General features: G+C 44.4%; 1 protein-coding gene across 1 annotated transcript in view; it reads right to left on the bottom strand.

Annotated features, from left to right (window-relative positions):
- The window catches only part of Pld1 (phospholipase D1), a 198,071-nt gene that overhangs the window by 96,176 nt on the left and 74,661 nt on the right, over positions 1-27,234 (bottom strand). Inside the window, exons 4-11 of the mRNA XM_051156998.1 lie at positions 26,839-26,984; positions 26,355-26,460; positions 24,937-25,002; positions 17,079-17,137; positions 16,347-16,439; positions 12,629-12,781; positions 9,646-9,795; positions 8,426-8,509 (exon numbers count right to left, since the gene is read on the bottom strand). Of these exons, the coding sequence (XP_051012955.1) occupies positions 8,426-8,509; positions 9,646-9,795; positions 12,629-12,781; positions 16,347-16,439; positions 17,079-17,137; positions 24,937-25,002; positions 26,355-26,460; positions 26,839-26,984 (857 nt within the window). The remainder of the gene's footprint in view (positions 1-8,425; positions 8,510-9,645; positions 9,796-12,628; positions 12,782-16,346; positions 16,440-17,078; positions 17,138-24,936; positions 25,003-26,354; positions 26,461-26,838; positions 26,985-27,234) is intronic.

Genomic DNA, 27,234 nt, shown 5'->3' with positions numbered 1-27,234 from the left:
TCATAAAGAAATTGGAGAGATCCCACACTAGTACATCTGAAAGCTCTAGAACAAAAAGAAACACACCTAAGAGGAGTAGATGACAGGACATCATCAAACGCAGGGGTGAAATCAAAAAATTAGAAACAAAAAGAACAATACAAAGAATCAACAAAACAAAAGTTGGTTCTTTGAGAAAATGAAACAAGATAAAGAAACCCTAAGCCAAAAGGCAGAGAGACCCTATTCAAGTAAACAAAATCAGAAATGAAAAGGGGACATAACAACAGACACCAAAGAAATCCAAAGAATCATTAAGTCTTTCTGCAAGAACCTGTACTCCACAAAATTGAAAAATTCAAATGAAATGGATAGTTTTCTTGATTGATACCATTTACCAAAGTTAAATCAAGATCAGACAATTTATAGTCCTATAACCCCTAAGGAAATAGAAGAAGACATTGAAAGTATCCAAACCAAAAAAAGCCCAGGGCCAGATGGCTTTAGAGCAGAATTCTACCAGAGTTTCAAAGAAGAGCTAATATCAATGTTCCTCAAGTTATTCCACAAAATAGAAACAGAAAGAAAACCGCCAAATTCATTTTATAAGGCCAGTCACCTTGATACCTAAAACACACAAAGACTCAACAAAGGAAGAGAATGTGAGACCAATTTCTTTTATGAAAATTGATGCAAAATACTTAATGAAATAGTCACAAACCGAATTCAAGAATACATCAAATACATCATCCACCATGATCAAGTAGGCTTCATTCCAGAGATGCAGGGATGGTTCAACATATGAAAATTCATCATCACTCAAAGAAAGAATAAGCAGGCTATCAAGATGAGACTTGATAGTCTATGACCAAATAGTGGGGGAGGAGGAAGCCCTCAGTCATAGACCTAGGGGAGGGGAATAGGGTGAAAGTGGGAGGGAGGAACAGGAGGATACAAGTGATGGGATAACAATTGAGTTGTAATCTGAATAAATTAATAAAAAAGAAAACAAACAAACAATAGAAAGAAAAAAAACCCATCTATGTAATCCACCATATAAATGAATTGAAAGCAAAAGAAAAAAACTCCACATTACCATCTCATTGGATGCTGAAAAAGCCTTAGACAAAATCCAACGCCCCTTTATGATAAAAGTCTTGAAGAGAACAGGGATACAAGACACAAACCTAAAACAATAAAGGCTATATACTGCAAGCCAACATCAAGTTAAATGGTTAAAGAAATTCCACTAAAATCAGGAACAAGATAAGGCTGCCCACTCTCTTTATGTCTATGCTATATAGTAAAGTACTTTAAGTTCTAGCCAGAGCAATAAGACAACTGAAGGAGACCAAGGATATACAGAGTGGAAAGGAAGAAGCCAAAGTATTGCTATTAGTAGATGATATGAAAATATATATAAGTGACCCCAAAAATTCTACTAGGGAAATCCTACAGCTGATAAACACCTTCAACAAAGTGGCTGGATACAAGATTAACTCAACAAAATCAGCAGTTCTTCTGTATATAAATGATAAACAGCCTGAGGAAAAAAAATATGAAAACAACACCTTTCACAATAGCCACAAGTAATGTAAAATATCCTGGTGTAACTCTAATCAAGCAAGCAAGAGACCTGTATGGCAAGAACTTTAAGTCTTTGGATAAAGACACTGAAGAAGATATCAGAAGATGAAAAGATCTCCCATGCTCATGGATCCACAGGAGTAGAGTAAAAATGGTCATTTTACCAAAACCAACGTACAGATTCAATGCAATTCCTATCAAAATTCCTACACGATTCTTTATAGGCCTTGAAAGACTAATACTTGATTTTATATGGAAAAACAAAGCACCTAGGAGAGCTAAAATAATCTTGTACAAAAAAAGAACTTCTGGCGTATCATCACCCCTAATTTCAAGCTGTACTACAGAGCAATAGTAAAAATCAAAAACAAACAAACAACACCTCATGGCACTAGCATAAAAACAGACAGGTTAATCAGTGGAATTAAGTTGAAGACCCAGAAGGAAAACCCACACACCTATGGACACTTGATTTTTGACAAAAAAGCCAAACCCATATAATAGGAAAAAAGAAAGCATCTTCAACAAATGATGATGGTCTAACTTCACTGTCTACATATAGAAGAACACAAATCAATCCATATTTATCACCTTGCACAGAACTCAAGTCCAAGTAGATCAAAGACCGCAACCTAAAACTGGATACACTAAATCTGATATAACAGAAAGTGGGGAATAACTTGGAACTCACTGGCACAGGAGACAACTTCCTGAGCAGAACACCAACAGCCCAGGGTCTAAGATCAATCATTAATAAATGGAATCTCATAAAACTGAAAGCTGCTACAAGGTGAAGGACACCACCAAAAGGACAAAACGGTAGCCTGCAGAATGGGAAAAGATCTTCACTGAGTCTATATCTGATGTCCAAAGGGCTGATATCCAAAATACATAAAGAACTCAAGAAACAGACATGAACAGCACAAATAACCCAATTGAAAATGAAGTACAGATCTAAACAGAAGTCTCAACAGAGGAATCTCGAATGGCCGAGAAACACTTAAAGAAATGTTCAACATCCTTAGTCATCAGGAAAATGCAAATCAAAACAACTCTGAGATTCCATTTTACACCTATCAGAATAGCTAAGACCAAAAACTCAAACGACAGTACATGCTGGCGAGGATGTGGAGCAAGAGGAGCACCCCTTCATTGCTGGTGGGAGTGCAAACTTGTACAACCACTTTGGAATTCCTTCTGGTGCTTCCTCAAAAAAAAAAATGGGAATAGATCTACCTCAAGACCCAGGCCAACCACTCCTGGATATATACCTGAAAGATGTTCCACCATACAACAAGGACATTTGTTCAGCTATGTTCATAGCAGCTATATTTGTAATAGCCCGAATCTGGAAACAACTTAGATGTCCCTCAGCCAAAGAATGGATAAAGAAACTGTGGTACATCTACACAATGGAGTACTACTCAGCCACTGAAAACAAAAAAATCATGAAAGTTTCAGGCATATGGATGGAATTAGAGAAGATTACCCTGAGTCAGGTAACCCAGACCCAGAAAGACACACGTGTTATATACTCACTTATAAGTGGATTTTAGCCAATTAATACAGGATAAAAATACTACAATGCACAGACCCAAAGAAGATAAGCAGCAAGGAGGAGCCAAGGGAGGATTCTTAAACCTCCCTCAGAAAGGGAAACAGAAAAGACAGAGTTTGTGGTTGAAGATAGGGACCAAGGTAGAAGAAGTAACACAGAGAGAAATAAGCATGGAGATCAGATCTGGGGATAGCCAGGGTGGGAGGACAAAAGGCAAGCAGAGAAAAGAGAAACTGTGGGTGGGGGCATCTCTGTGACAAACTGGAGACCTAAGTCAGAATAGGCCTCTGGGAGGACGTGACTGGAACTCTAGTAGCAGGGGCTGTGGAGAGCGAAGAGCACACCCTCTAACTAGGCAAGACTCCTCATGGAGGGAGGAGGACAGCAACCTACCCACAGAAACTGCAACCCAAAACTTACCCTGCCAGCAAGAAGTGAAGAGATTAAGATAGAGCAGATAGAGCAGAGATTGAAGCAATGTCCAACCAAGGCCTGGCCCAACCCAAGAGCCACCTCATGGGAGAGAGCCAAGCCCTGACACTACAGTGATACTCTGCTATGCTTGCCGACAGGAGCCTATCAGAGTTGTCCTCTGAGACACTAGTGGTTCAAAACAGATGCTGAGACGCACAGCCAAACATGGGCAAACATAGGGAGTCTTGTGGGAAAGTCGGGGGCAGGCGTGGGGGGGAATAAAAGGGCGTAGAGGTTACAAGAGCTCCCCACAAGATGATCAACAGAGCCAATTAACTAGGGCCCTGAGGGGCCAGTGGAGTGTGAAGCACCAACCAAGGACCATGCATGGACTGGACCCAGGTCCTCTACATAATGTAGCTGATGGGCAGCTCAGGCTTCATGTGTGTCCCCTAGTAAGGGGAGCGCGGGCTGTTTCCAACATGGACTCTGTTGCCTGCTTTTCGACCACTTCCCCTGGTGGGACTGCCTTGCTAGGCCACAAGGAAAGCAGCTGAACTCGATCTTGATGTGACTTGATAAGCTGGGGTGGGTGGGTAGGGAGGCTCCCCTTTTCTGAGGAATGGGGGAAGGGGAATGGAGGGTGGGACTGGGAGATGAGGGAGGGTCCATGACCAGGAAGTAAGGTGAATAAATACATTCATTAATTAAAAAAAAAAAATACAGGGCACACAGGAAAAAAAATCAACTTGCAGGAGGGTCTGACTTTCACACGAACTCTGGTGCCCCATATTTGACCACGTCCCTTGGATGGGGAGGCCTGGTGGCACTCAGAGGAAGGATAGCAAGCTACCAGGAAGAGACTTGATACCCTAAGAGCATATACAGGGGGAGGAAGTTCCCCTCAGGAACAGTCATAGGGGAGGGGAGTAAGGGGAGAATGGCAGGGAGGGAGGAATGGGAGGATACAAGGGATGGGATAACCACTGAGATGTAATATGAATAAATTAATAAAATATAAAAAACAAAAAAAATCAACTTGTATTAAGTGTGTGTGTGTGTGTGTGTGTGTGTGCGTGTGTGTGTACACAGTGCACAGTTCGAGGTCAGAAGACAATTTATAGGAGTCAGTCTTCTCCTTCAACCATGAAGGTTCTAGGACTGTCTCTTGGGCCATTGGGCAGGGCGGCGGCAAGTACCTTTACCCACTGAGTCATCTCACATGTCTGATTATCTAGTTATTCCCTTATCAGATATGATTTTTAAAAACCACTGCAATATATAAAGATGAGTAGAAAGAGGAAAAGCCTCAGAGAAATAAGATATCAAAAATTGGAAAACTCTAAAGTGAAAAGTACAACCAAAAAATAGAAAAACCAAAAGTACCAAACTTCACTTCATAGGCTCAGTGCGTGAGTATAGGTTATCAGCAAGCTGAATCAGTAAGTTCGAATGTCGCTAAATAGAAATTACCATGACGGGTGGGTGAGAAGGCTCAGTGAGTCATAGTGCTTGCCACCAAGCCTGTAGACAGGGTTTGAGGCCTAGGACCCATAAGGTTAAAAGGGAGACCTGGCTCCTACAAGTTGTCTTCTGACTTCCACATGGGGTGCGCTGGCTGTGGCACATGCATTTACACACCCACAAACCTACGTGTGCACACAAAATAAATAAAAATGTAAATTTAGAGAGAAAGAAAAAGAAACTACCCAGTATAGCATCAAAGAGAGAAATGTTTAAAAAATATAAAGCTAGCCAAATAAAGAGACCGTAGGACAGCATAGAGAGAAGAAATCCTGGAGTTACAGGAAGCTTCAAAGAGGACACACATATAATCTGGAGAAACAATGGGAAAATGGTCTCAAATTTGGCTAGAGACATAAGACAATAAATTCAAGAACCTCCAAGCAGAAACAAGAGAACCCCCAAATCATAACAAACTACTGAAACCAAATAGTCAGAACATTTTTAAAGCCCTTAAGAAAGAGATAGTATATTGCTGACATTTTCTCCTCAGCAGTACTGGAAGCCAGAAGGAAAAGGACTGTTTAACTAGAATGCATAAAGATCCGGGACAATTAAGACAGCTGAATCTGGAGGGAACTCTGCAGGGCTGTGGAGAAGAAAGGCAACGGGAGGGGAGTGGAGGGGGGCAAAGGGGGAGTCCGCGGCTCTAAAATGGTAAACAAGTGTCCCAAAGTGCATGGGAATATGTTCCTTGTTTACAGGATCCACTAATAAAATAAATAAATAAACAAACCCACAAGACACTACTCAGGCCCGCTGAGGATTATGTTCACCCAAGACGGAAATTACTGTAGGGTTTCATTTCAAAATGTGTGTTGTAATAAGATCTGGGCCCGGGTGGCTGTGGGAAGAAAAGGCACCTCGTTCACTCTCCTGCTGAAAGTACAGGAGAAAGCAAATAGGTTTCAAGTCCTTAAGTGTTTATATGAATCTGAATTTTACTATGCAGAACCTTCAAATGAGACTTTACTTTCTTTTACTAAAAATGAGGCATCATTTTCACTCATTCACATCCTCACTAAAGCTGTAGGGATATTTTTATACCTATAGTAGGGTACTGAGCTTTGCATTTATTTATTTTTTTTTAATTAATTTATTCTTGTTACATCTCAATGTTTATCCCATCCCTTGTATCCTCCCATTCCTCCCCCCCCCCCCATTTTCCCATTATTCCCCTACCTATGACTGTTCCTGAGGGGGATTACCTCCCCCTATATATTCTCATAGGGTATCAAGTCTCTTCTTGGCTACCTGCTGTCCTTCCTCTGAGTGCCACCAGGTCTCCCCCTCCAGGGGACATGGTCAAATGTGAGGCACCATAGTACGTGAGAAAGTCGTATCACACTCTCCACTCAACTGTGGAGAATATTCTGACCATTGGCTAGATCTGGGAAGGGGTTTAAAGTTTACCTCCTGTATTGTCCTTGGCTGGTGCCTTATAAGTGCTTAGAAAGTATTCAACACGGACTGGCGAGATGGCTCAGTGGTGACGAACACTGGCTGCTCTTCCAGAGAACCCGAGTTTAACTCCCAGCAACCACATGGTAGCTCACTACCATCTATAATGTCATCTAATGCCCTTTTCTGGCCTGCAGGTGCACATACAGGCAAAGCACTCATATCATAAATATTTTAAAAAATATTTTAAAGCTGAGTGGTGGTGGCAGTGGCAAACACCTTTAATCTCAGTACTCAGGAGGCAGAGGCAGGTGGATCTATGAGTTTGAGGCCAGCTTAGTCTGCGGACTGAGTTCCAGGACAGTCATGACTATACAGAGAAACCCTGTCTGGAAACACACACACAGGGAGTACTCAATATTTGGCAATGGCTAAAGACTTTGTGGTTGTCATAATAGAAATCTGCTATTAGCAGCTAGCTGGTGGTGGCCACAGGTATCAGAGAACAGCCTTTCATGACCAAAAAAAAAAAACAAAACAAAAAAACAACAACCCATGTGTCCGAAAATGTCACTAGCATAAAATAGGGAAAAGAGGCTCCAGAACAGGTTTTTACATAACTGAAGTGAAGCAGCAGAAGCTGGGTTCTCATCACCTTTGCTCTCCCCTGTATCCCCCCCTCCCAATCTAGGATTTAAAGAAAAAAATCAGGATGTTATTTTCAAGCTTCATATATAAGGACTACTTGGAAGGAAGGAAATTAGAGACAAAAGCAAAATATCCGAGCCAGGCATAGTGGTACAAGTCAGTAATGCCAGCATTCAGGATGCTGAGGCAGGAGGATCGCTGTGAGTTAAGGGCCAGCTTGGGCCACACAGTGAATTCTAGTCCACCAGGGTTACAAAGTAGGACTTCATCTCTCAAAGGGGGGCGGGGGGTAGAGTGGACTCTGAAGTCCATTTCAGTTCCTACAAGGATAGCACACCCATTTCCATTGCAGGCAATGCTGGCATCCTAATGGGTCTCAACTCTTGGAGATGATGGGTAACTGGAAGTGAAGTCAGACTAAAGTACAAAGTCTACACCAACTCCACGGGTCCAATTCCCCAAGAACTAATGAGCTTCAGACAAGAGATTTCTAGTGACTTTAATAAGCATCTTGACTCCCATGGTAGTTTTCACAATAGCTTGGACAGTTAAAATCTGGTGGAAGGCCAGAAGAGCTTTCAGGCCTGGTCCATTCAACAGAACAGCGACCAGCTCAGCATCGGAGGGCAAGTTCAGGAGCTATTCTTTAGACCGAGTAAAGGACATGCTGAGAGATGGAAAGATACCAAGACAGGATGCATTTTCCCGACTCCATGGCCACAGCTGTGTGGTAGCATATTTCTAACACAAATGTTTGTGCGTCTGCATCTAGACCGTTCAGCCTAAATTAAATATTTTAAGGAGATGTTTGCAATAGTCAAGCATTGTTTGATAGAATCAAGAATGACCTTGGAAACCAAGCTCTGGGCAGGTCTGTGAAAGGGGCTTTACATTGGGGTAACTGAGAGGGAAGACTTGCCCTAAGTGTGGGAAAGCATCATCCATGGGTTGGCATCCCAGACTGAATAAAGAGGAGACTGTGAGCAGAACACAGGTGGTCCTCTCCCTCTGCTTCTGAGCATGCTTATGAAGGGGCAGTCCCTCGTATACCTGCCACCAGGCCTACCCAGCACAGCACAGTGGACGGTACCCTCAAACTGTGAGCCATGGCAAACCCTTCCTCCTTTACGTTACTTTGGTCACAACAATGAGAAAGTCGGCAAATTTTTGGACAGCGTTTCACTGGAGTCTACTATTGAGTTGGCTGAGACTGGGCCAAGCCATCATGGCTACTGATGGTTTCCATAGCGTCTCCAATAGCACATTTCTAAACATAGAAGCTTCCAGAAAATATGCTTAAGGATGAATACTAACCACCAATCTGTGATAAAAATCTCTTCTGATGCCGCTTCCATTGCGTTTGCAATATCTTCAAAGTAGCCTTTGGCATTCACGTACCTGGAAGATAAAGGTTTGGTTGCTTTGTTTGTTTGTTTCAGTGGGTCTTTATTTTTCTTTTAATAAAACAAGACAGAAAAAGAAAAACACACTCTAGATCAAGGCAAAGCAAAGAGGGCCCTGCCTGGTCTCCATCAGCATCGTATTACTTTGCGGAATTACTTTGAAAACATCACCTTGTTCCCTCTATTGCCTAGGAAAGGCAGTTAGGAGGCAGACCCGAGTGCTGTTTGCTTGGACATCAGCACATCAATCAGTCTTACTGAGCCTCCTTATCATATGGGCTTTTCTTCTGAACCTAAAAGCAGACCAGCTGAAATCCATGAGTAGAAAACACATAAGTGACCTAAGCAAGCCTCCATTCGTAGCTTTAAGAGATATATGACGCTACATGTTGCTTTTCCTTTCAGAACTAGGTCTCGGGCAGCTTAGACTGGCCTCCAAATCAAAACATGAATGGCGCACACTTTTAATCACAGCACTCTGGAGGCAGAGGCAGGTGGATCTCTGTGAGTTTGAAGCCAACCTGTCCTACAAAGATAGTCCAGGACAGCCAGAGCTCTGTGTAACGGAAAAACCCTGTCTCAAAAAACAAAACAAAACAAAAAACAAACAAACAAAAGCTAATGATCTGCTAGCCTCCACCTCCCAGTTGCAGGGTTACAAACCTATGCCACCATCCCTGGATTTATGCAGTGCTGGGGATCCAACCAGGGATTCATGCATGCTAGGTAAACACTGTAACTGAGCTATGCTGTCCCCAGCCTCCAAGCTGGCCTTAAAAAGCAGAGTTCTCTCTAGGCATGGTGATGCAGGCTTACAAGCACAGCACTTGGGAGGATGAGGAGTTCCAGGTTATCTCTGGCTCTATCACAAGTTCAAGGCTAGTCCAGGTTTCACAAAATCCTGTCGCAAAACAAATCAAACTTCCAAACCTAAAGGCAGGTGAGCATAGCATTGAAAATCTTCCAAAAACCAATATCTAAAAACCAACTGTGAGCACACAGCCCTACACAGCCTTGGAGAGGGGAGACCTTGGGAGACTGCTGAGCAATCTCTAGTTTCGAAGCTGATTCCAGGTGGATTTAAACCACTATAATATTAGACAAGCAGCTGTGAGAAAAAAAATACCTCACCATTTAGCTAAAGTGTTCTCCTGGACAGCAGCGTAGGAACCAAAGCGGTGGTCTCTGAGGAAGTCAGAACCATGCTTCTGGACAAACTCCTCTATGGCCCCGCCCCACCACCGGGCGTGTCTGTAGCTGGTACATTTTAAAATCAGTGTCCTTTAAAGAAAGCAGAAGTGAGTGTTGGGAGTTTACTCTGAGTTCTATGTCTTAAAACAAATTGAAATATTAAACAGGCTACAGCAAACACGAATTGAAAATTTGAATTAATGAACATTAAAAAGGCAAGCTTCAGCCGGGCGGTAGTGGTGCACACCTTTAATCCTAGCACTCGAGAGGCAGAGGCTGGTGGATTACTGTGAGTTCGAGGCCAGCCTGGTCTACAAAGTGAGTCCAGCCCAGCCAAGGCTACACAGAGAAACCCTGTCTCGAAAAACAAACAACAACAACAACAAAAAAGGGCAAGCTTCTAAAACACCTTGGTAGAATTCCTCCAAACATTCACTGTGTCCACGCTTACTCACCAGGCTCCTCCCACTCTCTCCTGCATGCAGACACCAGTGACGGTGTTTAATGTAGACCTTGAACTGTGTTGGGAGGTGAAGAGCATGGTGGGAAAGGAACAGAGTGAGGTCACACTTGTGTCATGGTTGCTGCCTCCTCTGGCACAGTTCTCTTTCGTTGCCTACCCTGGCTTCTCATGTACTTTGGGGGAGTTCTCCCTTTCCTTCTTTGGATCAAGCAAAGATATGCAATGCAACACACCCCATTATTCTAGGCCTAGTGGGCTGAGGCAAGGGTACAAAAGCCAATCTCACGCCATGAGGCTAGATTTGAGAACATAGCAATGTGAGGGTAGCAAGCAGCCTTCATGACCACTAGAAGGGGACTAGTCTGAGGATGAGGCCGATCCCGGATGTTATAGCTAAGGAAACCTAGGAAAATGTGTCTTAATAACATAGTTTAGCTTGAGAATAATAGCTCAACATGGCTGATTAATTTGCTCTGGAATAAGCCAGTTTACATTGGGTTTTTCGGTCACATAAGCAAGCTACCTTAACTTCTTACAGAATTAAAAATGTTGAAAACTCTGGTGGGTTACAGGAGAAAAATTGTCAGGTGTCAGAATAAATGGCTACCACCAAGAGATGAAAAATAAGTTACCTAGAATGAAAGTTCAAAGGACAAGGCGCTGACACTAGCTGCATATGCCGTGCTGGTAGAATTGGACTAAGTGGAAGGCAGAGCTTTGCTTTCATTTGATTGGGGCGGCGGGGGGGGGGGGGGGGGGAGGGAGACCAGTATGACAGTTCCCACTGAAAGCAAGGAAGGAAGCCATATTCAAGACTCTAGAATTACTTATTTGTAAAGATCAGGGGTGTCCAAGCAGGCCCTCTCAGCACTTTAAAGGTGGATGCTGGTCTTAGAAAGCTACTGCCTAACAGAAGAGCTATCACTGGTGGAGTGTGGGATTATAGAAGTGAGATGGGTTGGGGTGAAAGAGAAATAGCCCCAAGAGGTGTAGCAACGGAGTCACGCAGGAGCAGGAGGGCTCAGACGTTGCTGGGATCCACCTGCCCTTCGGGCAAACCTGTTCTGGGAAGCTGCTTGTGGAGGAGAGATGACTAACAAGCTGAGGCCTAGTGGTAGGTGAGGGGACACTATTCCAAGCATAGAGATAGAATGAGGGCCAGCCAGATGGGTCTGCAGACAAAAGTGTCACAGGGTAAAGCTGACAGCCTGAATTCCATCCCTGGGACCCGTGTAAAGAGAGAACTGACTTCACAGTTTCCCTGTGACTTCCACATGTATGGTGTGGCATATGCAACCCCACTCACATATATACATCATGCATTGATGATGATGAGATGATGATGATGATGATGATGATGATGATGATGATGATGATGATGATATACTTTTTTAAAAAATAGGAGGCCCAGCAAGATGGCTCCGTGGGTAGATGCTGCTACCACCAACTTTGATGACCTCAGTCCCCCAGATTCACATTGTGGAAGGAAAAGAACTGGCTCACATATATACACAAATATATGGATGAATAAATAAGAGAAGGAACAAAATAGAGGAGAAAAAACAAAAAACAAAACAAAACAACACAACAAAAAAAAACAAACTATAAGAAGGGGTTGTAAAGAGAGCTGCTGACATAGAAGCAAAAAGGCGTGGTGGGGAATTTACAAGTAAAACAGAGAAACAGAGAGTCCCCAGTAAATGGAGAAGCTGGACTTGTTGGCTTAGTTGACAAGGAACACTTCTACTTGGAAGGAGACTGGAGAACCCCGGATTCAAACAGAGTCACTTGGTGTGGGGAGTGGGGAAAAGGAGACTAGAAAAGAAGGCGTTCCAGTAACGTCCTGAATGCTGCTTTCTGGGAGAAAAGCAGAAAGCTCTGCATTGTTTTATCCTCACCCCACTCTACACACAAGCACACACATGCAAGCATGCATGGGGGTATGTGTGGCATGCCCTAACATGTATTAAGAAGGACATACTGCAACTGTGAAAGGAGAAATTATGAATATACACACACATACACACACTTTTTCAAGTTATAACTACAATCTGCCAGAAAGAAACCTACATCAACACATATGTACTCACTAATTAAATAGGCAAACTACCAACGATTTATTTGGCAAATTGGTAGATAGGATAGCAAACTTTGTTCTCCAGCTCCAGGGGATCCAATGTCCCCTTCCAACCTCTGCAGGCACCTGAATTCACTCACACACACATATCACCCCCCCCCCATGCAAACTAAATAAAGCTTCAATTACAAACACACATACACAGGAAAAGGTAAGTTCTGTTACTTCTGATTGGAGATGAGTGCCAAGAAACCGTTACTAACATTTAAGTCTAGTTTTCTCCTCTTCATGGCTGAGAGGACAATTTTGCCTCGAAGAGGCAGGCGAGGGGGGGGGGGGTGAGGTAGGTGTAGAAATATGTTTTAAACAATAGAAATTTCTACCTTGAAAGATTATCAATTCGAAGTCCGTATTTCGTTTCTGTCTCTTTCCTCCCCACTTTTATTTTGAATTCTTTATCAACAAGGAGGACGAAGGAAATAGCTCCACTGTCTGGTTTCATATACAGTAGGAAAGAGTCTTTCACTATTAGCCACCTGGAAGATACAACAGGAGGTTTCAGAGCCGAATAATGGAAGCAAGAGAAGTGAGTATTTCTTTTTTTTTTTTTAATTTTATTTATTTATTTTTAAAATTAATTTATTCATATTACATCTCGATTGTTAGCCTTCCCCTGTTTCCTCCCATTCCTCCCCCTCCCACTTCCCCCCTTCTCCCCTCCCCTATGTCTGTGATTGGGGGACACCTCCTCCCCCTATATATGCTCTTAGAATATCGAGTCTCTTCTTGGTAACTTGCTATCCTTACTCTGAGTGCCGCCAGGCCTCCCCTCACTCTCCACTCAACGGTGGAGAATACCCTGTTTCTTCGACTAGCTGGCAAGTATTTCTTAACTCTTAAGAAAACACACTGGCTGACCATGAAACAAGAGCAAGAGAGGTACAAGCCTGCCTGGCTGATTCCTAGTGGCGAAAGGAATTAGCACAAAACAGCCTCTTGGTTGTCTTTCTCTGAGTGTGGACATCAATCAGTTAAAAGTAATTCATTCATTCTTGGAAGAACGCCCCAGATGTTGGCAGGGAGTACTGAAAAGCCCCTTCCTGAAGAATGGGACCCGGTGGTGCTTGCTCACATAAACTTTTGTCAGAAGCAGATGAGTCTAGAAACTTGGGTAACTACAACCGATGCCCCACACAGTCTGTCGCTCATTTCAAAACATTTCTGGCTTGAGGATCATTAATGAATGATGTTCAACAGTGCGGAAGTAGCTCTCAACAGTACTTCATTTAATACCCAAGAGCTTCCTAATAGAGGACGAGAGTGGCGACCTGGGAGTTAGTGTAACAGTAGCACAAATAGAAAGCAGACAAACGTCTGTCCACAGAGGAGCTTGTGAGCCTCCGGGAGGCAGACACCAGGCTCGTTCTTGGACGTTTGGGTAGGTACTAGAAAGGAAGTGGAGAGAGGGGTGGCGGTGGAGGTGTCCTTGGTCCTGGCTGCAAAGGGCTGGTGTCTGAGCAAGGGTAGGAAGGATCCCAACAAGGGGTGCAGGGGCAAGAGCATGCTGTTCCAGTAGAGCCGGCAAAAAGACTGAGGTGTAGGCATGCTGTAAGTGTGAGAAGGAAGAAGTGAGTGTGCAACTAAAGCTGCACGTGAGCTAAGGCTACAGTGAGCATCTGAAGGCTACCGAGCACCCATCCCCCAGAAAATAAGTAAATAAATATAAAACAATTAGAACGATGCCTTACTAAAACTGCTAGCCGTGGTCTACTCTAGTGTGCCTTATGAGCAGAGCCTTAATGTAGACAAATCTCCACTTACTTCTGCTTAGTCCTATTGCCATTTGGGTTTTCCTACAGGATGTCTTTTTCTTGGTTGGTAAAGGAGATGGGGCAGGTGGCCTACAGTAAAGGAAGTACTCGTGACAGGGACGAAATCATCATGGTCACAGCATGCCGACACCTAACTACAAAGATCAGTGCACCTAGAGAGACAGCATGCCAAAATGGATCTGAGCCTACTGGGTTTTCTGGGGGTGGGGGAAAGAAAGAAAGAAAGAAAGAAAGAAAGAAAGAAAGAAAGAAAGAAAGAAAGAAAGAAAGGAAGAAAGAAAAGGGGGGGTCTTGGTGGGGTGTGGTGGCTAATGCCTATAATCTCAACACTTGGGAGGCCAACTCAGGAGGATTGCTGTGAGTTCCAATCCAACCTGGGTCACAGAGGGAGACTCTCTGAAAAATGGGCTGGGGGGTGGGGGTAGGGTGGGGGGAGGCAGGCATTCCCACTGAAAACTTTTCTCTCTCCATTTTGAGCTGTTCTTGAAACAAGCCCATGGTGAGACTTGATTGGAGGTTCATGGGCCCTATTCACCCTACTTCAATCTGTCCAGCCAGAATAAATAAGTGATTATAATGCTTTTGATGGGTCGTAAAATTTTTTGAATAAAAAAAAGTTGACAGGTTCTCATTATATAGGTCAGGCTGGCCTCTAATTCACAGAGATCCAACTACCTCTACCTTTTGAGTGTTGGAATTAAAGGCAAGCATCAAAGGATTACAAATGAAAAAATAAGTGCTATAAATGAATGTCGCCTTTAGAAGCAACACCCATTACTTGTAAATTCCAGTCAACCTGTTTTGGGAAGGTGTTAGCTCCCCACTAATGAACTCTGTCATCTATCAACGATGTCTGATATCCTAAACTCCATTTGCATGACTCAGGACATGCAAATATGGAGATGAGGCGGTAGCCTTCACTGAAACACTTGCCAACTTTAAGATGACAAAATTTCCTTCTAGGAAGAATCACAGTCTTTTCATCTGAAACATGATTCCTTCCAACTTACACCAGTATCGAAGTCTTCCCCTCTGGTCTACCCTGGGCCCTCCTCTAGGGCATCAGAGCTCAGAACTGGACCCGGGATCTTTCACTGGGCTCCCAGGGCCCCAGTCAATGCTGGAACCCCACACCCCTTGCCACCACAGTGCCTGGGACTTCCCACAACTCTCTCATCACAACTCAGATCAATAGCACTTATGCGGCTTCTCCGCTTCTGTATGACCTCATTTTCCTCAGAGCTCCATGAGCCCGAGGGCTTCCTCCTACAGTGGCCAGCAGCTTCAGTCAGGGTCCATTCACGGTCTCACTTTAATGGTTGAATTCTCCTGCTATGTGTATGTATTATTTGTATCCAATGTATGACGTTGGAACCACCGGGAGTGTTTTTACTTTGGTAGATGAGAGGACACCCACTGCCACATTGTTCAGTTGGTGACATATTCCTTCAATCAATAGTTCCTGGCATGCTTGAGTCATCCCAGCAAGGTGGCGCTGACCAGAATCAGAAGCCACTGATGCCTCTACTGATTCTTCCGTGCTCTTCCCCGGCCACAGCAATTCAAACCTGGTATCTACCTGGTCTAGCAGCCAAGAGTCTCTTGGAAGCTTAAAAAAAAAACAAAAAAACAAAAACAAAAACAAAAAACAAAACAACACTGGGGTTTAAAGCTTAAGTGTAGAAAGCTGTGGCTGGCACATAGTAGATGATTTAGGCAAAATGGGAGGAATGGCCAGCAGGCCACAGGAGGTTGGCAAAACTACCTCCAGGACAGGACACCAGCTAGAGAGGAAACACCTTGGTGGGAGCCAAGTCTTACAGCTCCATCCTCTTCCTGCTTGCATGGCTAGCTTACAGTACCCATGATCCTCGGGGCTCCCTCCCTGTTCTTTGTACCTGTCTTCCCCAGCTACTGACAGTATCTGTCTAGCATCCCTCGGATTCTCCTATCCTTAGCTCGGCCTCTCCCCCAAGGTTTTGCACATTTAGGGTACAAAGGCAACTCAGCGGGAGTCTCTGGCTTCCTTCCGCCATTGCTTACATCCTAAGCAGGTACAAGGTCAAGCTTGAGAGCTGGGTGTGGCAGTAAACATCTATATTGCCCCACTTGAGAAGTGGGGAAAGGAGTACCCGAGTTCAAGGCTCACCTAGACCACTTAATGACTGAGTCCAGACTGGGCTACATCTCAAAACCCAAGCAAAGCTACCATGTAAAGACCCAAATGCTCAGCTTACTCAGTCAAACACCCAGACCTCCCAAGCCCTACCTTTTTGACCATCGGTAGCAGGCTCGTCCCTGGCCACAGCAATTCAGACCTGGAATCCTGTGTCCCCCAGATCGTTTCATGATCATCCCCTCCCTGAAGGAGACATCACAGTAAGCCACCATGTTGACACATTCAGTTCGCACATGGCTTGCTTAGCCACACAGCCCAGGACTATATAAATCACCAACTCTCACATAGCCCAGCCCCCTCCTCCACTTGCTTACTGCCTGCTCTCTTCATCAGGGTGCGCATGCCAGTGGAGACTCTTACAGGCACCTTGGTCAAACTTAGCCCTTTCCACATTTGTGAGCTAGGGATAGTTTTTTTTTTTTTTTTTTTCAATACAATGTAGAATCTTTGCACCCTGGCTCCTGACCTTAATGCTAAATCATTCCTGTAGCCACTGTGGGTGTAGTCAAGATGGCATGGGGCAGCCACTGTGGGTGTAGCCGAGATGGCATGGGGCAGTCACTGTGGGTACAGCCGAGACGGCATGGGGCAGTCACTGTGGATGCAGCTGAGACAGCATGGGGCAGCCACTGTGGGTACAGCCGAGACGGCATGGGGCAGTCACTGTGGGTGCAGCTGAGACAGCATGGGGCAGCCACTGTGGGTACAGCCGAGACGGCATGAGGCAGTCACTGTGGGTACAGCCGAGACGGCATGGCATAAGGCATTCATGTCCACCAGCTTCTTTACACTTGTCCGTAAAGACCCAACCCTGGAACTTACAGGCCCTTTGGTCCCAAGTCATGGATGAAAGACAGCTGGCTTATGTCAAGGAACTCTGTCTAAAAAACAAACAAAATATGTTAGAAACCAAAATGAATCAGAAAAAAAGAAGAGAAAGGGATCAGAGAGAAAGAGAGAAAGAGAGAGAAGGAAGTGCCACCAGGTCTGAATGCCTTTGTTCACCCTACAGATGCTATACAACGCTATTGTCAATAACAACAGCACAGAGAACGTGTTAAACGGAAGCGCATGGGCCCAGCACGGTAGTGCAAACCTGCACACAGCATTTGGCAGATGAAAAGAGGATGATCAGAGCTTCCAGATTAAGCTTACAACACAGTAGGGTGATTCAAGGTCAGCCCGGGTCACATGCAACTGTTTCCGATAAGAAAAATGTTAGTAATTAAAACACAATGGTCAAAGCACTGCGTGTCCTGCGATGGAGAGACAGAACCCTCTGCAGCCTGGGAGGTGGGGAAGTTTACTCACAATTGTTTTCATTTGTTAGTAGAGGAGAGGGATAGAAAAAGGACAATGGTGGTTCAGGAAGATAGGCTAAGCTTGAGCACGCAGAAGTGGGAGATGGGGGTGGAAAGGACAGGCTGCAGAGAAAAGAAGGAAGCAGATGAAGATCATGTGGCCTGGGAGGCCCGAAGAGGCTCCAGAGAATCAGGTATCACAGAGTTCTCCCAGATACCAGGGGCTTGGGCCAGGCAGGGGCTCCACTGCTGAGCTAAGTTCCCAAGGCTCCGTCCTTTGGACTGCAGTTTTGCTTAGTTGTCCAGGTTGGACTCGCAATCCTTCTGTAGCCCAGGCCTTGAGCTTCGCTTCCTCAGCTTCTGAGGTATCTGGGCTTCTGGGTCTGAGCCTCCAGCCTCCTCTCTGGGAGAGCTACTCTCAGTGAGTTGGGAAGGAAGATACTGACTCTTGTGGACACTGTTTACTAAGGGTTTTTTTACACGCTCCCACTGCAGTAAGTGGCTCTTTGTGCATTATCTTAAGCGTCCTTTGATATTACTATTTTCCCAACGTAAAAAGGAAACAGAGCTTCTTCATAACAAAACAAAACAAAACAAAAACCAGACAAATATTTTGGTCTTTGTGGGCCATTGACTCTCAGTTATTAATACACACTGTTCCGCTGTGCATTGAAGACACAAACATAAACTAGGTCTCAGCCACTTGGGAGGTACAATCTGGGGGATCAGAAATTCAAAGCCATCTTCAGCTATATTGTGAGTTTGAGGTTAGCATGGATTACATGAGGCCCTCTCTCAAGAAAAATTTTTTAAAGACAGGAATATAAATTATAAAACTTATTCTTAACACAGAGCTCAATTTGGCACAAAGGTTCTGATCAGCCAATCCTTGGTTTAGGCAGACTAAGCAACCAAGACCATATAACCATGGGGTGTTAGAATTGTTACCAACTCAGACTAAAATCAATATGTCATTCAATATTCATCTCTGTTCTCTCTCTCTCTCTCTCTCTCTCTCTCTCTCTCTCTCTCTCTCTCTCTCTCTCTCTCTCTCTCTCTCTCTCTCTCTCTCTCTCTCTCTCTTTCCCTCCCCCCCCGTCTCTCTCTGTCTCCCTCTCTCAATGTATGTGTATGTGTGTGTGAGTGTCTATGTGTGTATGTGTTTGTAGGTGTGTGTGTGTGTGTATAGGTGTATGTGTGTGCCTGTGTGTGTATAGATTTGTTGTTTTGTTTGTTTTTGAGACAAGGCTTACCTAGGCAGCCCAGGTACTCCTGCCTCAGTATCCCAAGTGCTGGAATGGTGTGTGCATCACCATACCTAGCTCAATGCTTATCTTCTTCAACTACGTACCCTGCATATAAGAGTGAGGGGAAGGCAAACTGCAAACACAGAGGGAGGAGGGAGATGAACGTGTGGCAGGCAGGGCTTAACACAGGCCGGGGGGGGGGGGGGGGGGGGGGGGGGGTTGCCTCCACAGGTGCTTGCAACAGCTAGAATCAAACAACTAAACACAGAATGTTTCTAATTGGCAGGTTTCTTTTTAAAGCGGTGTAAACCCCAGGTGTGCCAGTGATCCTTGGACCGTGTCAGCAATAGCCAGAGAGGAAACTAAAGATAAGCTGGGAAGGAAACTCGGTTGGTGGAATGCTGGCTTAGCAAGCACAAAGTCCTGGCTTCTCTGTCCACAGCACCTCATAAACTGATGGCGGTTGAGCATACCTGGTGAGTGGAGGCAGCAGAATTAGAAGTTCAAGGGCATCCCTTGCATATAGTAAATTAGAAAAAGAAAATCCCTGGCAGAAAAGATATTCACCCAGGACTGGGGAGGAGATGGCAGGTTAGACAAAGCAGCAGAGGCCTGTGGGACAAGCAGCCAGTCACAGGCCAACTATATAGCTTCAGAGCAGGGTAGGACTGCGGCTTCCGAGGAAGGGCCGCCGGGCTTCTTGCAGGATTAGCAAAAGGAAACAGCAGTTTTCCTCAAAACGTTTATATGTTTTTAAAAAGATCTACTATCAGTCTTAAAAACAAGAACTGTCTCCGATCTGTCAGGACTCTTGAGGTCCAGTCAACTCCTGTGCATCTTTATTGAAGAAAGAAGGCTTTGCAAATCTAAAAGGGATTAAGCAATTTTTAAAAATGCCTCCACTAAATATATCTACACACAGGACTTTTAAAAATAAGGATTTTAAAAGTTCAGGTCAGCCAGGCATGGTTGTGCATGCCTGTAACCCCAGCACTCAGGGAGGCAGAGCAGGCAGATCTCTGTGAGTTTGAGGCCAGCCTGGTCTACAAATCAAGTCTAGGACAGCCAAGGCTACAAAGAGAAACACTGTCTCAAAAAGCAAAATAAACAACAACAAAAAAAAATCCAAACAAAATATCTTAAAAAGCTTGCAACAGTTTGACTAAAGAGATTTTTCAAGGAGGAGCCAGCACTTTTGGAGAGAGAAGAGAGACTTGTCCCACCATAAGCATTCCAGTACAGATTTATCATATTGAAAACATATGTGGCAAGGCTAAGTGGGAGGCAAAATTAATTAGCAAAGCACAGAATTTTCAAAAGATTATGTTGTTCAACCTTCTCCCCCGTGGTACAACTTCAACCTCCGCTGAAGCAGGTGCCTCTCACAACTAAGACTTAAATCCAGTTTTTCCTGCCAGCATTCCACGGAGGGGGGGAACACTGAGTAAAGAGCTAGCCAATATTTTCTTGGTTTCATTTTGGAAGAGGCAGTTGCAAAACCAGTGCAATTAGAAATATTCTTAGCACTGGGTGGAAAGCAGCCTCTGGCACAGAATGCCAGATACTAGATTCTTGAAAAGCCAGAGAAATTAAGTCGTACAAAGGAGATGAATTGTCAGCCATGTTCTCATGGTCCTTTCCCACCATGGTATTACCAGGAAGAGCAATATTCAAAGGTCCCTTTCATGCCTCAAGTAGCAACACTGAAAGGATGGCCAGCCAGGAAATTCTAAGTCACAAGGAAGACAAGAGCTTCCGGCAGACCACGTACAGGTAGAGATGTGGGGAGGCAGGGCCACGCCCCCCAAGTGAACCAACTGAACACAGCTGCAGGAGACTCAGAAGTCCATCTATGGAGAGGAGAGAGAGGCTGGCAAAGGCTTATGGTCCCTCCAGGCTCCGTGGTTTGGTCATGGAAAACAGCACACACACACACACACACACACAGCACTTATTTTGAAAGTAGGTGCAGCTTCTCCCGGTTGCCATGGAAACTGTGCCTCTGTATTCCTCACCTGATTTTTACTTGCCCTACAAAGGGAGGAAGAACTGAACTCAGAATTATTGCTCTAATGTGGGTGATGATGATATTTGATCTAAATTTTCAAGCTAGTCACCACCCTGGAGAGCACACATCTCATCAGGGAGGGACTGACCCACAGTGAGGACCGCCATGGCCCCATCACTTCACAGCCTTTTCTTAGAAAGTGGGCATTGTGTTCTACGCCAGATTTTAATCTTAGGGGGGAAACACACATTTACTCTTACTTATCTCTGTTTCCTTTAATGCCCTGGGAGAAAAACATTTTCCAGTTAGCCCCTAAAATGTCCAAAGTGTAGGTTCTGTTTGAAGTTTTCTGCATGGTGTTGTACCACTCAGTCAGGTATAACTATAGAACTATAACTATTTAACTCTGTGTGTGTGTGTGTGTGTGTGTGTGTGTGTGTGTGTGTGCGCGCATGTGTGTGTCTCTGTGTGTGCATGTATGTGTGCATGTGTGTGCATGTATGTTTGTGTGTGCGTGTCTGTGTATGTGCATGTGTGTGCGTGTGTGTGTGTCTGTGTGTGTACGTGTGTATGTTTGTGTGTGTGTGTTTGTGTGTGCATGTGTCTGTCTGTGTGTGTGTGTGTGTGTGTGTATAGAGAAATGAAACACACTGTGATAATTTTCAAAAGGAAGGGTGAAAAGGGGGACAAGCTGTCCTTGCAGTAGATAGTCTACAAGGCCAAATGACTAATTATAGGGAGATACTATGCTGCACACCAGAGCCAATTTATCCTGGGCTGTTTAGTATCCCTTTGAAAACCAGTCATTATCATCCCTGGGTCTGATCTAACTCCCTTGTGACTAGCAAAACTTGAATATGCAATCTCAGCCACCCACAACCTCCATAAGATTAAAAAACTCATCAAATAGCACCTAAAAGTACATCCGGGTTGTCCCTGCCCTGTGGCCTCCTGCCTACCTATGGTTCCCACCACAGCATCTGATACACACTGTGTCTTTGTTCTGGAACTAACAAAGTCTCACAGAGCCACTGCACGGGTGTGGAAACAGCGTTTTGGAGCTCTGCGACCCAGCTCATGATCACTCATATTTTGCTCTGAGAGAGTTTCTCCTTCCTACTGAGGTGAGAGCTGCATTTCCACATTGACACTTTTGCCAATTTTACCAAACAGTAAGGAGAACTGAGTGTGGTAATCTCCCAGCGAAGTCCAGGATGAACCCCCATCAACAGCTTGGCTACTCTGTAAGAGCTACAGAAGGAAATAGAGACAAAGAAACCTTCTTGATCCTGGATGAAAACATAGTTACCTGCACGCAAAATCAACAAAAGCCTGTATAAAATGAAGAGGAAAGGACCAGTCAGGGCTAGTTTCTAAAGCTCTGAGCAAACTAAAGCCAGGTTTGGATCCTAGCCCAGCTCCCTCTGGTTAAACCCTTTTATGCCAATACTACAACGACAAATCTTTCTTGGGTCTTCAAAGCCCTTTACCTGTGACAAAATGCACCATAGCATGTCAATTTAGTTACCAAATCCTCCTGATGAGAATCACACAAACAAACAAACAAATTCCAAAGACAGTATGTTTTTTGTTTGTTTCTTGAGGTGGAGTCTCATCTTTGGAAATTCAGCCCACGCTGACCTCACACTGTGGAGCTGAATTTGCGATTCTCTTGCTTCCTTCTACCTCCTGAGTCTGGGATTTCAGGTATGTTCCAGCACACCTGGTTTGCACAGTTTGGGGGGACTGGAGAGGAGGCACCCTCTAAACTGAGCTATGACCCCAGCCCTCGGGCACAGATCTGCACAGACCTAGAAATAAACCGTCCATGGCTCATTTTAAAAGACGTGAGTTAAGGGCTGAGGAGATGGCTCAGTGGGTAAAGTGCCTATGTCATCATGAGGACCTGAGTTCAGATCCCAAGCACCTGTACAAAATGCTGTGTATGGCAGCAATGTCCTTATCCCAGACCTGAGAGAAGGGAGTTCAATGGCATGCCAACCTCACTAATCGGTCAGTTCTAGATTCAGGGAGAGATCGTGTCTTAAAAAGTCAGTTGATCTGTGACGTTAACCTCTGTGGCTTCTACACATGCGCACATGTGAACCCTATACACACACATACCACACAGAAAAAAGAAAAAAATTTGAGTTACCTTCAAACAGACTTGCCTTATAAAATATAAGCGTGTTACTTTAAAATAAAATAAATGAGTAACTTGAACTATGCCCTTTGCAATTGGGCCCTTTAATACTTCTCAGTTATTATAGGAAACACACAGAAAGAAATATAATTGTACAAAACAACATGTGGCCTGTGTATCTAGTCTGGAGACTGGGTGAAATTAGCCATGAAGGGGCATGTCAGTGGCTTCAGACAGGCAGATCATGTGTGCAATTGAACCCATATGGAGGAGCCAGCCATTGGAGGGAGCATCTGGCCAACCATCAGGAGCAAGCAGGGAAGGTACATTCATTAGGTTGTGAGCTAGTTTTTCTCCTCCAAAAGCAATGCTTATAAGGCACTCCTTGAGTTGCTGGGCAGTGGTGGTGGCACACACCTTTAATCCCAGCATTCAGGAGGCAGAGACAGGCATATCACTGTGAGTTGGAGGCCATCCTGGTCTACAAAGTGAATCCAGGATGGCCAAGGCTACACAGAGAAATTAAAAAAAAAAAAAAAAAAGTTGCTCCCTGGGTTTATAAATATAATGTGGCTTCAACTTGGAAAGATTTTTATGATTGGAAAAGTAGTTAAACTAAACATCTCTTTAAAATATAGCCATTCTTTGCTCAACATCACAGTCTAAAATGTACTAAGACAGCTGGAGGGAGGGAGAGAGAGAGGAGAGAGAGAGAGGACTGAACTCCCCAATTGCTGCTACACTCAGCCAAAAGAAATGATGCAGGAGTCATGGACAAAAGAACAGAAGTGGGTGGGGCTGCATGTGGGAGTTAGGTCCCTTGGCATGCATCTGCACTGAGAGAATAGCGCATCTGAGGTCAGAGAGCACAGCTGGGAGCTGCATGCCCCATAAAAACAACAGAATTTGTTCATTACGTTATTTTTGCCATCATGAGCTGGAATAAGTCCCCTCCCATCATCCTTCTCTTGAGAGCCTCCGGGGAGACCCAAATTGTAGATCTCCTAAGTTTCCACGGTTACAAAACCTTGAAAGGCTCCTCTAGCCCAGGACTATGGCACTGCAAGTCACCACAGAAACATCAGAGGCCTGGCTCAGGCCCTTGTGTGTTAAGAGGAAGACCAGCTGGGTGTGTGTTTGGACCAGCAGACAGCAGTAAGGAAGCTCTTGTGCAGGAAACAGCAGAGCCAGGCACTCTCGCTTCCTCTCCCCTCTTCAGTCCATGTGCTTATGGGCCACCATTCCCTAAGCCAGAAGCCAAATCGCACCTGTGTGGACTCATACATTCTACAGGCACCAACGCTTCTGTGTGGATGTGCTCCCAGCAAGAGACGGTGCGGCCGGAGAGAAATATTATAATCCAGGCATTCGCCGTTGTTCAGGCCTCAGCAGAACTGAAAGCTAATCTTTGAAAAACACTCCACTCCCCATTCAAGGGCCTCTCCGAACCAAAGCTGTCTGTTTGCTGACTCTGCAAAGCTGGCTTCCTCCTGCCAGCTGCCTGCAGCCCTCCCAGGCTATGTCTCTGTGGCCTCTAAGCCCTACCAGCCTTCCCTCTTCCGTTACATTTTGCAAGGGTCTTTCTTCCCCTGGTTTCCCTTTGCTTCTCACTTTCACAAGGAAACACAAGCCGAATTGGATGGCAGTCAAAGAATGTTCTGTCTAACCTGGGGATGTGCAGCCCTGAGCGACAGTTTGCCTTTTGGTTTCATTCTAGAAACCCGTGGAGAGAAAGGGGCCAATTCCTAGATGGCTAGCCCCTAGGAGTATTCAACTTCATTTGAATCTATTCTACAAACACAGCAAGAGCTACTCAATATTTTTAAAATAGCAGGGTCATCATTATAAACTGGATCCAGGCAGTCAAAGTTAATTTAATGTAAGTCAAGAACCAAAAGCACTTATGTTCATGAAACTACCCAAAAGTTAGCTGCACTTTCGGCTCACATAGGTCCCTTCGACACCACTGGAGGGCACTTACCGTGGCGTGATAGTTTCTGTACATGGGCATTTTTAGTATTTTCGTCAAGTAATCCTCCAGTTGCTTCTACAATAAAAAAAAAAAAAAACATTTTGCATTTTTTATAAGGTTGAACACAATCATGTCTGTAGAAAACTTAAACAGTGACAATGATAAGATCGGGTCTCGTTTTAACACCTGAAAGCCATTTTATTATACCCTGTCATTCGACAGTAAGTACAGCACCTGTTGTCTCTTGGCGTGCTACTTACGCCTCTTTTTGCTGCTAGTATTTAATTTTCAACGTGCTTAGGCCCTTGCAGTTGTTATCTTCCCTGACAAGAAAGGGTTTAGTCTGTCCTACAGTTTAGAGGGACACAGTCCATTACAGAGCAGAAAGGGTGTGGCAAGAGCAAGCGGGAGCTAGCTGGTCACACTGCACTCACAGAGAGGGCACAGAGTGGTGAACTCTGGGGTTCAGCTTTCATTTCTATTCAGAATGGTAGCCCACTGCAGGGCACTGCTTATGGTGAAGTGGGCTCTTCCTCCTCAATAAACCTAATCTAGAACCTGCCCGGGCCTATCCAGAGGTTTTATCCCCTAGGCCAAGGTGGCAGGTTAGCCTTCAGGCTAACAAGACAAGACCTGAGCTGTGCTTTTAATCCTTGATACATCTCAGAACAGGACTGTTCATAAGAGGTAAATTTTGTTTGTTTAAAATAGGTTTTCAAAAAAAAAAAAAAAACAAACAAACAAACAAACAAAGAAAAAACCCCAGGGTTTCCTGTGGACTAGGCTGGCTTTAAATTTGCTATGTAATAAAAGACAAAACCCAATACTTCTGATCCTTCCAAGCTGGAAATGCAGGCATGCCAGAAGAGCTGGCGCTAATGGTCCTGGGGATGAAGCCCCATATGGTGGGCATTCCAGGCAAGGCTTTCACCAGCTGACCACACATGTCCCCAGCAACTCCATAATTGGCCACTTTAAATCTTTTTAACCCTAAACTTGTATTTTTCAACTCTAACATTTAAATAACTCAAATATATACTACAACTTACATTTTTCAAAAAAAGAAAACTCTCCTTAGGTGCTATGTTCTTACAGTGCTAAGGAATGACTAAAACAAAACAAAACAAAACAAACAGAACAATAGAGCCAGAGAGAGGGCTCAGTAGGAAAAAGTGTTTCCCACACAAGCCCCAAGACTGGGGTTTGATCTTGGGAAGCCATAAAAATATGGAAGGAAAGAACCGACTCCACAAACGTGTCTTATGATCACTGTTCACATATGCTATGTACCATGGCACACACATGCACTCACGCATGTGCACGCATGCACGCACACATGTGCATGCATGTGCGCCCACGTGAGCGTGCACACACAAATAGCAATAAGTACGATTACATTTTCACAAAGCAGCAAAACAACAACTCACCCTCCTGCCAAAGAACTGTTCTTCCTGAATCGTGTTTTCTGATGAACGGGGCAGACTGGGCATCTCTCGTGGCTCTTCTTTGACATTTTGTCTTCTAAATGTGTGTCTGAAACACAGACACACACAACACAAACAGCTACTAGACTGTTCTTTAATTATCGCATGCTATCTTTCATGCCGTTGTTTGTTATTTTCATTCCTCTCAATGCTTAAAATGTCCTCATGTAGCCCACGCTGGCGGCTTCCAACTCCCTCTATAGCCAAGACTAGCCTGGAACTCCTGACCCTCTTGTCCTCTCCTCCCGAGCACTGGGGATCTCAGGCTGTCATCAAATGCACACAGCGGATGCGGTTCACTTTTAAAAGAGCCATGCAATTGAAAAATATCTACCAGAAATAGAATTAGATAGCCTATGAAAAGGACAGCACGCGTGCCGCGTCCATGCGAACCGAGGTGACTTCGTGTTGGCTCTGCCATGGTTACCTTTTGGTGGGGATGGGGATTCGGATGAAGGCTTTGTACTTGAGCAGCTCTCTGTGAAACTCTTGGAAGTGCTTGAATTTCCTCTTCACTTGCCACGTGAATTCCCCGTGTGTTAACTCGATGGTGTACAAGTTGATACTAGGCACCTACAGTGACAGATTGTTTGTTTGTTTGTTTTTAATGATTGTTATCTTAGATGGGGGAAAGTTCTGAAATCTCTCAGCAAACAGCAGCTAATTTCTAAGTAATATTAAAGTAAACCTAAGTTCAGTCTATTTTGTGTTCATATTTAATATTTTTTAAAAATACTATCTTTACTTATTTGCTTAGAATTTCATACAGTGTATTCTGATCATATTCACCCCTTGGCCCTCCCCCAACTCCTCCTAGATCCAC

The sequence above is a fragment of the Acomys russatus genome, chromosome 15, assembly GCF_903995435.1.
Source record: "Acomys russatus chromosome 15, mAcoRus1.1, whole genome shotgun sequence".
NCBI lineage: Eukaryota > Metazoa > Chordata > Mammalia > Rodentia > Muridae > Acomys > Acomys russatus.
This window is presented reverse-complemented; position numbering and strand designations above follow the sequence as displayed.